The 15,476-nt window shown below is 42.3% G+C and overlaps 1 protein-coding gene across 1 annotated transcript; it reads left to right on the top strand.

Annotated features, from left to right (window-relative positions):
* Positions 1 to 299: 299 nt before the first annotated feature.
* On the top strand, positions 300 to 13,026 carry LOC139320157 (osteopontin-like). Its single transcript, XM_070948337.1, has 7 exons — positions 300 to 384; positions 3,360 to 3,459; positions 3,557 to 3,607; positions 5,664 to 5,825; positions 7,667 to 7,711; positions 9,474 to 9,692; positions 11,993 to 13,026. The coding sequence occupies exons 2-7, from the start codon at positions 3,406 to 3,408 to the stop codon at positions 12,401 to 12,403; spliced, it is 942 nt and encodes a 313-aa protein (XP_070804438.1). The 5' UTR covers positions 300 to 384; positions 3,360 to 3,405; the 3' UTR covers positions 12,404 to 13,026.
* Positions 13,027 to 15,476: the final 2,450 nt, after the last annotated feature.

The following is a 15,476-nucleotide window of genomic DNA, read 5'->3' as shown; positions in this document are numbered from 1 at the left end:
CCATGCTTATTAAATTCCTCTCCTTCCAGACAGAGTGCCGGGAGAGTTGATCTAAAACACAAGTTAATCAGACTTTACATAAGTAATGTTTTAACTATGGAATAGCTCCTTGTTTGCTTGGAAAGCCACAAACCTTCCCCCACCCACCCACCCCCGAGAGGAAATGTAGCAGAATGGTGGGAGGTCTGAGACTCATGACCTCATCTTTTCCGCCTGGCGCAGATTGGTCGGCTGGTATCTGGACTACAGTTTAAATTCAGAGGTCTGCAGAGGGGAAAACAGAAGAGGAGAGTGAGTGGAACTAGCTGAAGTGACTTCAGCATTGCTCTGAGCTTCACTGACCTAGCTGCAGATTGCTGCCTGAGGATCTAAGCATCACTCCAGGTACCGAATTGCCTTTCCTTTCTTACCTGTTACTTTCAAGCTGCGCTGCAATTTATTAAGGGGGAAAAAAAGCACCCTGACAGTCTGCTGGAGACTTGTTTCCACTGAGAAGGGGAGCATTTTGCCTGAAATAGATTCAGTTCCAACAACAGTGCGGTTTGCATAGCATCTGGGAGCAGATTTAAAGATACAGGGATGATGCGTGCTGCCAAATGGAAACTGCCTCTAAAAACAAACAAACAAAAATTACAAATGGCTCTTTCTTAAGAGTTAGAGGGGGGAGTCAAATTGCTGCATGGTTTTTTTGGGCTCAAAATGGCTTATGGTCTGCATTCTCTTTAGCACTATCTCTAGTGCTAAATTGCAGAGAGTGAGGGTGCGGATGGCTGGGTTATGACTAGGACAGATTGCATCATAGTTGGGATGTGTTGGCAAACGCTCATTCCCTTGGGTGTCTCACACTTCATCTACTTCGCAAGACTGTTGTAGAAGTAACTATGGGAAGGCATTGAAGTGAGTTGGAAGAGGAAGACAAGCCATAAATTGATCATGATTTGGGTCATTAGGATTATCAGCTGCTGTTTTTTTTTTTATCAAGGGTCCTATTTTTTTTTTTTTAAACAGTAGCATCTGGGCACAGAAATCTCCAGAAGCCGCATACTTTGCTTCCTGCTCTGCTGTTAAAGGCAAAAATAGCGGTCGTATTAAGATAATTTAGTAATCTGGGGAAATCATACAGAGTGGTCTGTGTTCAAGAATATTTCCTTATCTGAAATATCCTGATACCAGAGGACCAGTGGATCTGGATGTAAATTAAACCCTCCATCCAGCTCCATCCAAGAAGGGTTCAATTTCTTGCTAGTCCCCATGTCTTATACAGCGCCTATTTATTTAGCCAAGTATTTCTGGCTAAAAGTGTTGCATTTAATCTCCATAAAAATCATTGGCTCCCCTCCGATGGGCTCTTTAGGCGTATTACTCAGATATAATTTGGTGCAGTGTTTTCACATTGATTTTTGCTTTTAGCACAAGTGCTCATTAACCTTGTAAGAGGAAGGGCAATGCATAAGGAAGGATGCCAGCTCCCCCATCAGCCTGGCTCCTGATACAGTCTTCCATCATGATTCATCAATTTCTCATATATCCCTTGAGTCCTGATTACACAGCTTTTTTCCAAAGTGTCACACATAACTGTGTAATCCTATCTGACTCTGAAATCTTTTCAAAATGCTTTAGAAGAAAGGACCCAATCAAATCGATGGTATTGTTGCTAAAGCATTACAATTATGCTTGAATTAAATTTCTATTCATATGCATATGGGAGGCAATCAAAGGCAGAAGAAATTCCAATTTGTTGCAACCTTCTTTTGCAGAATTTCCATTAAGTTTTGTAATATCTGCCTTTGAATTATTTCATAATATACTCTCACTTTTCCTCCATTTTCCCAAGAGACTGCATCCTGCTGCAGTAGCAACATCTAAAACTCCTGAATTACGATCAGCATTTAAATGAGTTTTGAATTGTTCTCTTTTTATGCACAGATAATTGTTGAACTGAATATTAGTTATTAGCAATAAGTAAGGAGTTGCTACATTCCACATTAACAAATAAATACCCAAGCATCTTTAAAAATATTTAGTGGGTTTCCTACAATCTTAAGATATTATTAAAGGAAAAGATACTTCTTTTGCATGCACTGGATATGTCACAGAAAGTTTATGCTGGAAATAAGAAATTATTTAGTCCTATGTGATTAGTCTGTTCATAAGCAGAGATGTGTTGACTCTCTGCTTATGAACATACTATTTAGCAATTCAATGAGAAGACTAACCAAGATTATCCTGTGTGGCCAAGATTTAATACTATGTTTAGAAACGGAGCCTTTTTTCTATATGTACTGTATTATTGTATTTATTGGGTTTTTTTTCTTTCTTTCTTTTTTTTTTTTTCTTGTCTTCTAAAGCAATAACATTATCCAAAAAAACCTGGGTCATTGCATTGATGGAATGTTGTGGAAAAGCAATGCATGCATGTCCATCAAGCTAATCTGAATTCAAATATAAATATATACTTTGCCAGAATGTTTCAAACCATGGTTGGTTGAAACAGCTGCAGTGGCCTACTCTGCACACAATGTAATGGCATAATGACTGAGTTCCCACTTCACGTTAAATGAAAAGCAAACACACCACCTTATGGCTTGGTGGGTTTTATAAATCAAGTCACAAAGTTTCCTATAATATGGGGGAATAAGGGGAGCCTTATTATTATACCCTGAGTGGTGGTTCAGTAGCTAAGACACTGAGCTTGTCGATCAAAAGGTCGGCAGTTCAGCGGTTCAAATCCCTAGTGCCACGTAACAGGGTGAGCTCCCGTTACTTGTCCCAGCTTCTGCCGATCTAGCAGTTCGAAAGCATGTTAAAAAAAATGCAAGCATAAAAATAGGGACCACCTTTGGTGGGAAGGTAACAGCATTCCGTGTGCCTTTGGCGTTTAGTCATGCCGGCCACATGACCACGGAGACATCTTCGGACAGCGCTGGCTCTTTGCCTTTGAAACGGAGATGAGCACCGCCCCCTAGAGTCAGGAATGGCTAGCACATATGTGCGAGGGGAACCTTTACCTTTACCTTTTACCTTTCTCAGTTTTCATCCTTTTAATTTCTGCTTCTTTAAATCTTAGCCAGGCTAGGTGTTCTGAAAGAGATGAAAGAGAGTGATAAATATAGAGAGAACTAGAAGGCAGTGAGAGTCCACAACTTTTTAGATGTACTATTATTACTATTATTATTATTATTATTGGTTTAAGAAGGTACGATCTAGAAAAGCTTTATCAACATTGCAGTCTAGGCAGTTCATTGGCGGACATCTGATCAATCCATCATGAGACCTTCAGTCTGGAGTTACTGTTTACATATATTTAGACAGTTTGTGAAAAACAGGGCAAATAAATTGTTATTGTTCTTTTGGAACAGGAATCTTACCAAACGTTTGCAAACTATTCCACAAGGATCCGTCATCATGAAAATTGCAGTGCTTATCTTGTGTCTTTTCACCGTTGCCTTTGCCTTACCGGTAAGTACGCTATGCATTTAACTAGTCAATCAAGACTTCCTTGGTGTAGCAGAAAGGAATCAATGCTGTCTATTTTTTTTTCTTCTTCTTCTTAAAGATCAGCAAATCGAGACATCATGACGACTCTAGGAGTGCAGAAAGAAATCATGTAAGTGTGTATTGTACGTGTGCAGAGAATTGCTTTTGTTACGATCTTTATTGAACCTCATTCAGTTCAAGTGGATCCAGATTGTCTATGTTTTTTATCTAAAACTTTAAAAATATGGGTTTTTTACTAAGGTACTAGTACTAGTAAGGTACTAGAATTTAAATTCTAACAATAAAAAGCAGTCAAGAATTGGAGCATTCCAGGGGTGGACTGCTGGGGGTTGGCAGGGGTTCGGGAGAACCTCTAGCTAAGATTCTGTGCAGTTCGGAGAACCCCCAAATCCCACTCCTGGGTGGCCCCGCCCGCCCCGCCCCACCCTGCCCCTCCCAGGAGTCCCCATGCAGCCCGTTTTGGATGCAGGTAAGTGCAGGGCACATGCGGAGGCTCAAGGAGGGTGAAAAATGGGCCTACCAGAAGTTCAGGAAGGCCCGTTTCCAGCCTCCAGAGGGCCTCCAGAGCCTGGGGAGGCTGTTTTCACCCTCTTGGAGGTTCGAGGAAAGCCTCTGGAGCCCAAGGAGGGCAAAAACGCTCCCCCACCGTGGTGCAGGAGGCCAACTAGGCCACGCCCACCATGGCGACACCTACCCAGCAAGCAGGCAGAGAACCCTTTGCTAAAATTTTTGAAGCCCACCCTTGGAGCATTCTTTTGCTTCAAATCTTAATATTTTATGGTCATATGGAATTTCCTTCTTCACATTTTTTACTTACTAGAATTAAGCTAAATTTGTATAGATAGAGGGGAAAATACAGCATCCTCAATTATTTCCTGTTTATATCTGTATGTAAACACACACAGTCTTTTCAGACCTAATCCGCCAGGCATCAATTTCATTGAGTGAGACAATTGACAATACCTTTCTGTTTTTTCTTTAAAGGTCCTACTGCTAAAAGGAATCTTAATCCTTTTAATAAATGCATTTATTTGGGCTATACGTCTCCCCAACTAAACAAAAAACAAAAAACCTTCCTTTTTACAACCCTGTAATCCTCTCCCTGAACTTCATGGTTTCTATTTCTTAGTTACTACGGCTGTCCTTTTTGTATTTTTCAAAAAAAAAAAAAAAAAAATTTTAAAGCTATAACTTACACTACTACAATTCACCACAAAATAGTATTAAGATTCATTTCACTTGCTAACCAGGCACTTTCTTCGTTGTTTTAGATATATTATCTAATTATTCTTAACACTGCTTTTACTTTTTTCACGAAAGTCGAATGAGAATGAAGTTAGATAGCATGGCAATTAGATCAGAGGTGGGTTTCAGCAGGTTCTGACCAGTTCTGGAGAATCGGTAGCGGAAATTTTGAGTAGTTTGGAGAACCGGTAGTAAAAATTCTGACTGGCCCCACCTCCATCTATTCTCTGCCTCTCAAGTCCCAGCTGATCGGGAGGAAATGGGGATTTTGCAGTAACCTTCCCCTGGATTGGGGAGGGAATGGAGATTTTACAGTATCCTTCCTCTGCCATGCCCACCAAGCCACACCCACCAAGACATGCCACACCCACCAAGCCACACCCACAGAACTGGTAGTAAAAAAATTTGAAACCCACCACTGAATTAGATCCTCCTATTTCCTAAGGGGATGCGGTGGCTCAGTGGCTAAAATGTTGAGCTTGTTGATTGAAAGGTCGGCAGTTCAGCAGTTCAAATCCCTAGTGCCACATAACGGGGTGAGCTCCTGTTACTTGTCCCAGCTTCTGTCAACCTAGCAGTTCGAAAGCAGGTAAAAAATGCAAGTAGAAAAATAGGGACCACCTTTGGTGGGAAGGTAACAGCGTTCCATGCGCCTTTGGCGTTTAGTCATGCTGGCCACATGACCACAGAGATGTCTTCGGACAACGCTGCCTCTTCGGCTTTGAAACGAAGATGAGCAGTGCACCCTAGAGTCGGGAACGACTAGCACATATGTGTGAGGGGGAACCTTTACCTTTATCTTTAACTATTTCCTCTCTGTTGTAGGGATCCTTGTACCAAGCCCTAGGTCCTTGCCCTTTAGTGGTGCCCAAGCGTTGAGATGTTGCATGCTAAATTCTAATGTTTTTGTATTGTTGTAGGACTCCAGAGAAAATGAAGCTTATGCACACCACCATCCCCACCACAATTCTCACAGCCATGAACACAGTCAAGAGCACGGAAACAGCCATGAACACAGTCAAGAGCACGGAAACAGCCATGAACATAGTCAAGAGTCACCAGAACATACATCTTCTCAACTGGTATGCAACTCACCTTCTTTGATAAACTGTTAGGAGCTTTCCTCAATCTGGCAGCTTCTGGATGTGCCTATAAACCCAGATGGAATGGTTTGAGATGGTGCTATCTGGGGATTATGGAGTTGCAAGTCCAATAACTAGAGTGAGAAAAGGCCCTTCCCCCCACACCCAGAAAAGCAACATAGTAAAAAGAAATGTTGTAGTGGGAAGAGCAAGCGAAAATGGGACACAAATTAGCTGCCAGTTGGGCCTAGTCATGGTCAAACTAGGCCTGATGAGATTTAGTGCAAGATATTTTATCCGTTATTCTATTTAACTTGTTTCCCTGTCCATCATTCTCCATACCTCCCATCAGCCCTATTTCCATTCCATTCAATCATCATCTTTAACAACTCCATAATCCCTTGTGGGGTGGAGTCTGGGCAACTGAATGGAGCTAGCAGAGTGTTTAATGGCCGGATGTCCTTCCTGTCACCAATGCGGAGTTTTGTTCAGCAGATATATTCTGCTTGTGCCCAAAGAAAGAAATATCTGCCTCTATCTAGGATCAAACTCACAGCCTCCTGATTGTGAGGCGAGAGCTCCACCTCTAGGCCACTACACCACTCGTTTCCATTCCGTTCAATCCAGGCCCTAAATCCTATTATTCCTTGAATAAAAAAGAATCCCAGGAAAGCTTCAACTGGATCCAAATGATTCAGCATCTCCACTAGTTATCAACCAACTGGTTCTGGGAAATCTACTAGCTGAGCTTTACCAGAATACCCTTCCTTCTCCGTTTCTCCACCCCACTGTGTTCAGAATTATATTGCTACTAAAGCTAATCATTAACCATGATTACTGGTTGTTAATATACCTACTGTTCATGAACTGATCTCTTCTCCAGCTACATATGCAGGTAGTCCTCAACTTACAACCACAACTGAGCGCAAAATTTATTTGTTACTAAGCAAGACAGTTTTTAAGTGAATTCTGCCCCATTTTATGACCTTTCTTGCCACAATTGTTAAGGGAATTAAGGGAATCATTGCAGTTGTTAAGTCAGTAGCATGGTTGTTAAGTGAATTTGGCTTCCCCATTGACTTTGCTTGCCAGAAGGTCGCAAAAGGGGATCACACGACACCACAGCCGTCATAAATATGAGTCCGTTGCTAAGCATCTGAATTTTTATCATGTGACCATGGAGATGCGGCAACAGTCATAAGTGTGAAAAATGGTCACAAGTCAGTTTTTGCAGTGCTATTGTAACTTCAAACAGTCACTAAATGAACTACCTATAGCAGAGATGGCTAACCTTTTTGCTATCGCGTGCCAGGAGGGGGGCAGGGGGGTTGCATGTGTACATGCCCACACCCATAATTCTATGCGAAAACAGGCCGTTTTTGGCCTCCGGAGGGCCTCCTGGGGGTTGAGGAAGGCTGTTTTTGCCCTCCCCAGACTCCTAGAAAGGCTCTGGAGGCTAGGGACAGCAAAAAACAGGCCTTCCAGTCCCACCAGAAGTTGGCAAACAGGCCATTTTTGGCCTCTGGGGGTGGGGGGTGGGAAAGGTTGTTTTTGCCCTTCCCAGACTCCTAGAGAGGCTCTGGAGGCTGGGGACAGCAAAAAACAGGCCTTCCCCACCACCACCCAAAGCCCTCCGAAGGCAGGAAACAGCCTGTTTCCCTATTCTAGGTGGGCCCAGAAGCCCTGAAAATGAGCTTGCATGCCCATTGATATGGCTACATGTGCCACCTGTGGCACGCGTGCCATAGGTTCGCCATCCCGGACCTATAGTAATGAATTCTATTAGCTTAATTGAGCTTAATCCACTGGTCGTTTTTATAGCACTTTTATTTCATTTTCAGAACTCTCAGTCTTTGGAGGATCGTGATGAGATCACTGAGCAACAGGTCAGTTTAACTCAACGTGCCTCTGCATATTTGAACCCACCCACAGAAGATCATGGGTGCAAGTTTATTTTTCATCAACCATTCTCCCCAGTAGCCTGCAGGGTTTGATGAAAACATTCAAGATGGTAACCACAACTGGTATTTATATGCAAACAAATCAGGCCAAGCTTTGATCACCCTGTTGTGACAACCAACTTGACTGAATTCGTAGCCTCCTTTGGATCCGGTGAAAAAGGAGACAAAAGTAATCCACTTTTGATAGTTGTGCAGAAAAAAAGGAAGTTCCATAGGTTTCATTTGTAAAAAGTAACACCTGAGTGTATCACTGAGCAGCAATGTCTATAGATGAGTGTCATATACAGATTTTAATAACAGGCAAACAGATTAATAGTAAGTCAAATTTCTATATATTGTGCATTGCAGTGGTCGGTTTCACATATTCTTATCATCGGTTGGCCGCATGTGCGCATGCTCACTTTGCACACATGTGCGCCTTCCACACATGCACCTGGCCTTCTGCGCATGCGCCCGGCCTCAAAAACATGGCTAAATAGGATGGCATTATGTAGAGTCGCCGCTACCAATTTGCTCGAACCGGCTGAATACCACCTCTGGTGCATTAGTTTTGGTTTCAAAATTCAAACCTTTAATAGCTTTGGATATATATCCTAAACTAGGAAAGGTTTGGATTTTGAAAGCAAAACCAATGCACAATCCAAAAAAAATAAAATAAAAATTGATAACTAAGGCATTTATTTCAATGCGGTGTCATAGGGTTTGTGTTAGGACTGTACAAAACTATTCTGAGGACTATGCCCTGTCCATCTTCTTGACGATTCAGTATGACTTCTTTAAGTGTTTCTGCATGAATTTGCATAATTAAAGGATTTGGTGATGTCTTAAAGAGCTATGAAGTACCCCTCTAAACCAGAAGATCCAAATATCCCTTGAGATGATTTTGCATACCAACTAGGAGCTTACATGTTGAATTTTATACCAGTTGTAGCTTCTGGATAGTTTTAAGTAATCCAAATAGAGATCCTTTAGAAAGCCTGCAAATCGCATCACACTTGTGTCGGAAGCACCCAGGTGCTTCCAGGTTGAAAGGATTAGCCAATGATATCACCATCGCCCAGGGAACACCCAGTTGGAAGCTCCTTTCAGGTCCCAGCAGGAGTTGGAGCAAAGGATGAGAGCTCACCCTGTCCCATGGCAGTACTCGGGTCTCAAACATGGGCTTACTGCTTATCAGCCCAGTGTCCTAATCAAATGAGCCACCATGCGTCTTCAGATTATTTCATTTATCTAAAATTTAAGCCTGGTGAGTATAGCAATAACAATAGCGCTCAGAGGTATATACCGTTTCACAGTGCTTTAAGAAAGCCTTCGCAGCCCTCTCTAAGCGGTTTACAGAGTCAGCATATTGCCCCCAACAATCTGAGTCCTCATTTTACCGACCTCAGAAGGATAAAAGGCTGAGTCAAACTTGAGCCTGTAAAGATTCGAACTACCAAATTGCAGGCAGCTGGCAGTCAGCAGAAGTAGCCTGCAGTACTGCATTCTAACCACTGAGCCACCTCGGCTATAGTCATCAGATTCTTGTTGCTGCCAACTAGTGAACAAAAGACATTGTGCATTTGCTCTGGGATATTCCCCTCAAATTTCCAAGGTTCTCATCCTGATGTTTGGCACTGAAAACTAGCTAACACAAAGTATGTCCTTGTGCATGTGGTAAAACGAAGTTACATTGGTTTCCTTGCAGACCATTTTGGCCTCTTCCAGCAAAAGTCATGAAGATGATGATGATCATAGTGATGTTTCCAAAGACGATGATCATCCAGATTCAGATGAATCCGATGAGTCTCATGAAACCTTCACTGACTCTCCCACTGAGGCTCCCGTCACTGATTCCAGAGGAGACGTCCCATCTTATGAATTCAGGGCAAACGTTGACCAGATGAGTTTGGAGAGATCTGGAAAGGTAAATGCCAGCTGATGGCTTTCTTTTATTGCTGCACTCACATAAGGGGAGGGAGAACTTGGGATGGCCCAAAAGCAGGTCTATGAGAAGCACCTTTAGCTGCATCTGGATATCATCATCACTGCTTTAAATGAAGTGATTTAAATGTTCGATTTCAAGGAACAAGACAACTGTCCTATTTAGAACTACACTGTCCATCTATTATGTTGCCATTCACACACGTGATATTTTTGCCTGGAGGATTTTGATCTGCAACTGTCATTGTTTGGTAGCTCTGGGTAATCATGGGAAATAATGTCTGAGATGGTTGTTTCACTTTCAAATGTCATGCCAACCTCCTCCTCCAATTCATCTTCCTTCACCAGTGGTGGGTTCGGCCTGGTTTGGCCGAGCCAGTAGCGGTGATGATATGACATCACGGAACCGGTTCTCTTTGTTCTGGAGCTGGGCCCTCCCGTCCCCCCCCCCCCGCATTTTTCTTACCTTTTATTTGGCCCCGCCCCCAATCTATTCGCTGCCTCCCGAGTCCCAGCTGATGGCTAGAAGGAAAAAAACTGTTTAAACTCTTGCTGTGAGGCTTCAAAGGGCCGTCCTACAGCTGATCAGTGTTAAAAGGCAGTGTGGTGGTAGACCAGAGCGCTCGAAAAACAAATGGGTAGACCGGGATGCTCCAAAAACAAATAGGTAGACCGGTACAGCTCTGCAAGCAGTTAAAAGCCTGGTAGACCAGTACCTCTGCTAAATCCTAAAGAATTGTCACATGACCATCAAGTCACGCCCACAAAATAAGCCATGCCCACAGAACCAGTAGTAAAAAATTTTAGAACCCACCCCTGTCCTTCACCACATCTAGTGGTGATTGGCAAGGCCACCTTTAAACGTCACTCGTCACACTTGTTTTTGATAGCTGGATATTCAAATGTTACATACTTGGACAACACTGTGGTTGCTGTGAAGAAACCACCTGTAATAAATATTATATTGTATATGAGAACTAGGAGGAAGCATGTTTTGAAAGAATCTGTTGGCTTAGAAAAACCTACTGCACTAATGCTATAAAAATCCTACGAAATAAATATTGCAAAGCCTGGGGCGGAAGAAACAAGAAACACAGCGTTTCCTTGCTTTAATAATTAGTTGACATAAACATGCTTTGCTTCCATTTTTTAACATCCACATTCCAGACACTTAGACATTTTTAATAACATTCGCAGTAAGTTTTCTGATTTATTTATTTATTTATTTTTGGTTGTGGACTAAATGTTGTGGCCATAAAATGGTATGTGGAAATGATTTTGCTACTTTATGTTTTACACCAATGTAATTCTTTTAGAGAAACATGGGAATTGACACTGGTGTAAAAGGACATGAATAACCAGTTTATTAATCACTTCCCATATGAAGAAAATTTATCTTGAGCTCATGAAAAACACAAAAGATACAACAAAATAAAAAAAATTACAGGTTGTTGAAATTAATACTTCATATACCTGAGGCAGTATTTTATTTAAGTCTTCGTTATACTTTATCACCTATTTTGCACTTTATTTGTAACACACCATGGATATTCTTTGTAGCAAAGTGAGGTACCACAGCAAGTTTGGTCTAATGGTTAAGACACCAGACTAGAAAGCTGGAGACTGTGAGTTCTAATTCTACCTTAGCTATGAAAGTCATTCTTTCTCAGCCCAACCATCTCACAGAGTTGTTGTTGTGGGGAAAATACAAGGAGGAAGATGTACTGGATATGCTTGCCATCTTGAGTTATTTTAAAAATACTAAATGCAGGATACAAATAATAACTCCTACTGAACTAATAATCCCATGCTAGCTCAGGAATTTTTATTATTTTTTTTTAATTTGATTTATATGCCGCCCTTCTCCGGAGACTCAGGGCGGCTTACAATGCGCTAAGCAATAGCCTTCATCCTTTTATATATTTATACAAAGTCAGCTTATTGCCCCCACAATCTGGGTCCTCAATTTACCTACCTTAGAAAGGATGGACGGCTGAGTCAACCTTGAGCCTGGCGAGATTCGAACCTGCAGTAATTGCAGGCAGCTGGTCTTAATAACAGGGTGCTTTAGACCACTGTACTACCAAGGCTCTGGGAGTTGAAGTCCACAAGAGTCATAAAAGGGCCACAGTTCCCCACCCCTGTGTTAGAGCTTCTGAAAGTACCACCCTCCAGTCTCGTGTAAGAAAGGAAAATCGTTGTGGATCTTATATGGTCGGTATTGTAGATATTCCTCACGAGAGCGGAGTGGCCTTTGATGGTTTCTCTTGTCAACTTTTTCAGTTCGATTCTCAAGATGTTTCCGATGAAGTGGACAGCACCCCAGATGATGAAAGCCATGAATATGCTAAGGCCCGTTCTCTGGAAAGCCACGAAAGTGACGACAAAAGTAACCTGAGGGACAGCAATGAAGTCCAGAGCGCGTCTCATGACACAAGTCTGGAGGACCACAGCCCAGAGAAACCTGAGAGTGTGGAAGACAGCAGCGACCACAGCAAAGCTGCCCTTTCCCTAGAAAGCACTGAAAGCGAAGAACAGAAAAAAGATCACAGTGAGGCACTCCAACAGTTAGACAGCAGTCCCGATGATGTCAGCAACCAAACTTTGGAAAGCGCCGAGAATCACCACAGTGCTGAAGACCAACACAGTGTTGAACACCACGATAGCGTTGAGGACAATGAGGTCATCCTCTAAAAGGGTAGAGTGAGATAGGCCGATACTTATCTGAGGGACCTCTCCAGACATTTTGCATGTAAGGGCCCAACTAAGATCAAAGCCCAACTCCTCCATCACCAGTGTTTTTGTTTTGCTGAGTTACAAAGAGAGAGAGAGAGAGAGAGAGAGAGAGAGAGAGAGAGAGAGAGAGAGAGAGAGAGTGTGAGAGAGAGAGAAAGGCAACACAACTTGAATGTTTGCTCCCAATTATATACACATAATTCGGATTTCAGGCCGTAGAAATTTGTAACTAGTAGCAAATATAAACAATGCTGCCCAGGTCCTGTTCATGCTTATTTGGGAGTCGATCTGAGAGATCTTCAGTAGAATTTGCTCCAGATAAACATGCTTAGGATATTAGTCTTTAAATGAACAATAAGAGTAGTCATGATGATTAGAGAATATCAATGCCCTTCTTGGTGCATAAGTCCTGCTCTGTCTCACAGTCGCTTGCTCTGAAGGAGAGAGAGAAAAAATGCTTGGGGAAAAAAAAATCTAGTTTTACATTCCCACTGATTTTTGTGTATCTTACAATGCTGTACTTCTGAAATGTTTAATATTGCAGTGTATATTTTGTTGACAGTTGTGAGTTAAATAAAGTGACAAAACTTTATACCTTGGTGTAGTGGCCTTGATGGGCTCTTGGGTTAGTCATATGTGCGACCTCTAGTGGCTGAAGAAGGCGCTTTTAAAGTTATCAGGACAGTACAGGTAGTCCTGGACTTATAACAATTGGGACCAGAATTTCTGTTGCTAAGCAAAGTAGCTGTTAAATGAGTCACACCCGATTTTATGACTCTTTCTTATGATTAAACAAATCACTGTAGCTGTTAAATAAAGTGAATCGTGTGGCCAGCTGGTTGGAAAGGTGGCAAATGGGCAATCACCCCTGGACCAGGAGTGAAATCCAGCAGATTCTGACAAGTTCTGGAGAACCGGTAGCGGAAATTTTGAGTAGTTCAGAAAACTGGCAAATACCACCTCTGGCTGGCCCCAGAGTGGGGTGGGAATGGGGATTTTGCAGTATTCTTCCCCTGGAGTGGGGTGGGAATGGAGATTTTGCAGCATCCCTCCCACACATTGCCACGCTCACCAAGCCACGCCCACCAAGCCACACCACGCTCACCAAGCCATGCCCACAGAACCGGTAGTAAAAAAATTTGGATATCACCACTGCCCTGGACACTGCAACTATTGTAGATACACACTGGTTGCCAAGTGGCTAAATTTTGATCATGTGGGGATCTTGCACATGATGTAAGGACCAATCAGAAATCTCTTTATTCAGTGCCATTGCAACATCTAACAGTCGCTAAATGAATGACTGTAACCTGGAGTCTGCCTGTAAAGCAGAGGTCCCCAACCCCGGTCTGTGGACTGACTCTGGTCCACGGCATGCCAAAAACTAGGCCGTGCAAACGAGTGAAGCCCCGTTCATGGGATGCAGGCAGCACACGAAACCACGGTCCCTCCAGTCCATGGAAAAACCTTTACCCACGGAACCGGTCCCTGGTGCCCAAAAGATTGGCGGCCGCTGCTGTAAAGGAAGCACGGTGTCGTTAATCACAATGCTATCAGTCTGCTGAGCCACCAGGCCCCTGGAGTGGGGTGGGAATGGAGATTTTGCAGCATCCTTCCACACATTGCCACGCTCACCAATTAATACCAGTTTGTTCCGTAGCCTCTCTGATCAGAAATAACTTCTCAAGGGGCTTCCGGTTTGCTCTTCGTAGCCACCAGACGGTCTCTTGGGACCGCCAGCCCCTTCGCCTGTAAAGAGCCGCCTGTACAGCGCAAAGGCGGCTCGAAAAACCCCATTTCCAGGAGGAAATGTGGGATAGAGCAGGTGAGTGTAGGTAGAGCTCTCCGTAGCCCCCAGGGGTTTTTTTTTTTTTACTCTTGGGGGCGGGCGGAGGAAGCTCCCTATAGCACTCGCCGCCCGCTCCGGGCGTTGGGAGACTTCTGCCTTTTTGCAGAACAAGGCTACGAAGACAAGCCTTTTAAGATATTTAACAGATTAACTAAAGATGATGAGATTTGGATTTGGATCTGTGACCCTAAATTGCAAGTATTAATACTTATTTTACAAAGGATATTCAACAAAGTAAAAAAGACCTTTTAAAATGGCGATTGCCGAAACTGGAGCAGGGAAGCTGAAAAGAGAAAGTCCTTCCGTTTCTTATTAAGTTACAAAAGAGCAGAATAAATGCTCCTGGTTACATTTGAAGGGATTTGAGCTGGACCTGTGACCTCGAATTGCAAGTATCTCACTTATTTTATAACAATTATTGAAGAAGGAAAAGGAAAAGGAAAAAAGAATCTTTAAAAAGGGCGACTGCCGAGGCTTGAGAAGGGGCTGAAAGGGAGAGTCCTTCCGTTTCTTATTGAGATACAAAGTAGCTGAATAAATATTTTTGGCTACACTTTAAAATAAAGCTCTACTTTTGTGTTTTTTCTTTTCCTGGAGATTTGATATTCATCTTGGTTGGAAAGAGGTTTTTTTTTTTTTCTCTGCTGCCTCTCTTTTCTTTTTAAGAAAAATAGTTTGTCTGTGTTGAAACATGGCATTAAAGTTGGACAAACAAGCAATGGGGGGGGATTCCCCCATTAACAAATTACGTGACCAAGTTTTAAAGCTCCAGTCTCAGAAAACCGATTTTAATATAATTGAATTTCTTTTGGAGGAGATTGTAAGAAGGGATGAGATTGTGAATCAGAACTTTGAAAAATTTAAGCAGGAAATTAAAGAATTAGTGCAATTAAAGTTTGATATTTTGAATCGAAAGATTATAAAAATGGCTAATGATCTTGTAGGATTTATGACTAAGTTGGATGAAAATACTAACTTATTAGAGTCTAAAGTGGAAGAAATTGAGGACAATTTGGATAATAAAATACAAAAAATTGAAAATGATTTGACAAATACTCAAGACAATAGCTCAGAAGAAAAATCTAAAATGGAGGTTGAACAAAAGTCTTGTAATGCAGAAAATTTACAACAACGGATTGAAAGAGAGGTCTTAATGGTGCATTATAATTTTACAGAATATGC

This window comes from Pituophis catenifer, unplaced genomic scaffold (assembly GCF_029215685.1).
Source record: "Pituophis catenifer annectens isolate HBS135680 unplaced genomic scaffold, rPitCat1.0.hap2 SCAF_8, whole genome shotgun sequence".
NCBI lineage: Eukaryota > Metazoa > Chordata > Lepidosauria > Squamata > Colubridae > Pituophis > Pituophis catenifer.
The sequence above is the reverse complement of the archived record's forward strand: the minus strand, read 5'-3'. Positions and strand labels throughout refer to the sequence as shown.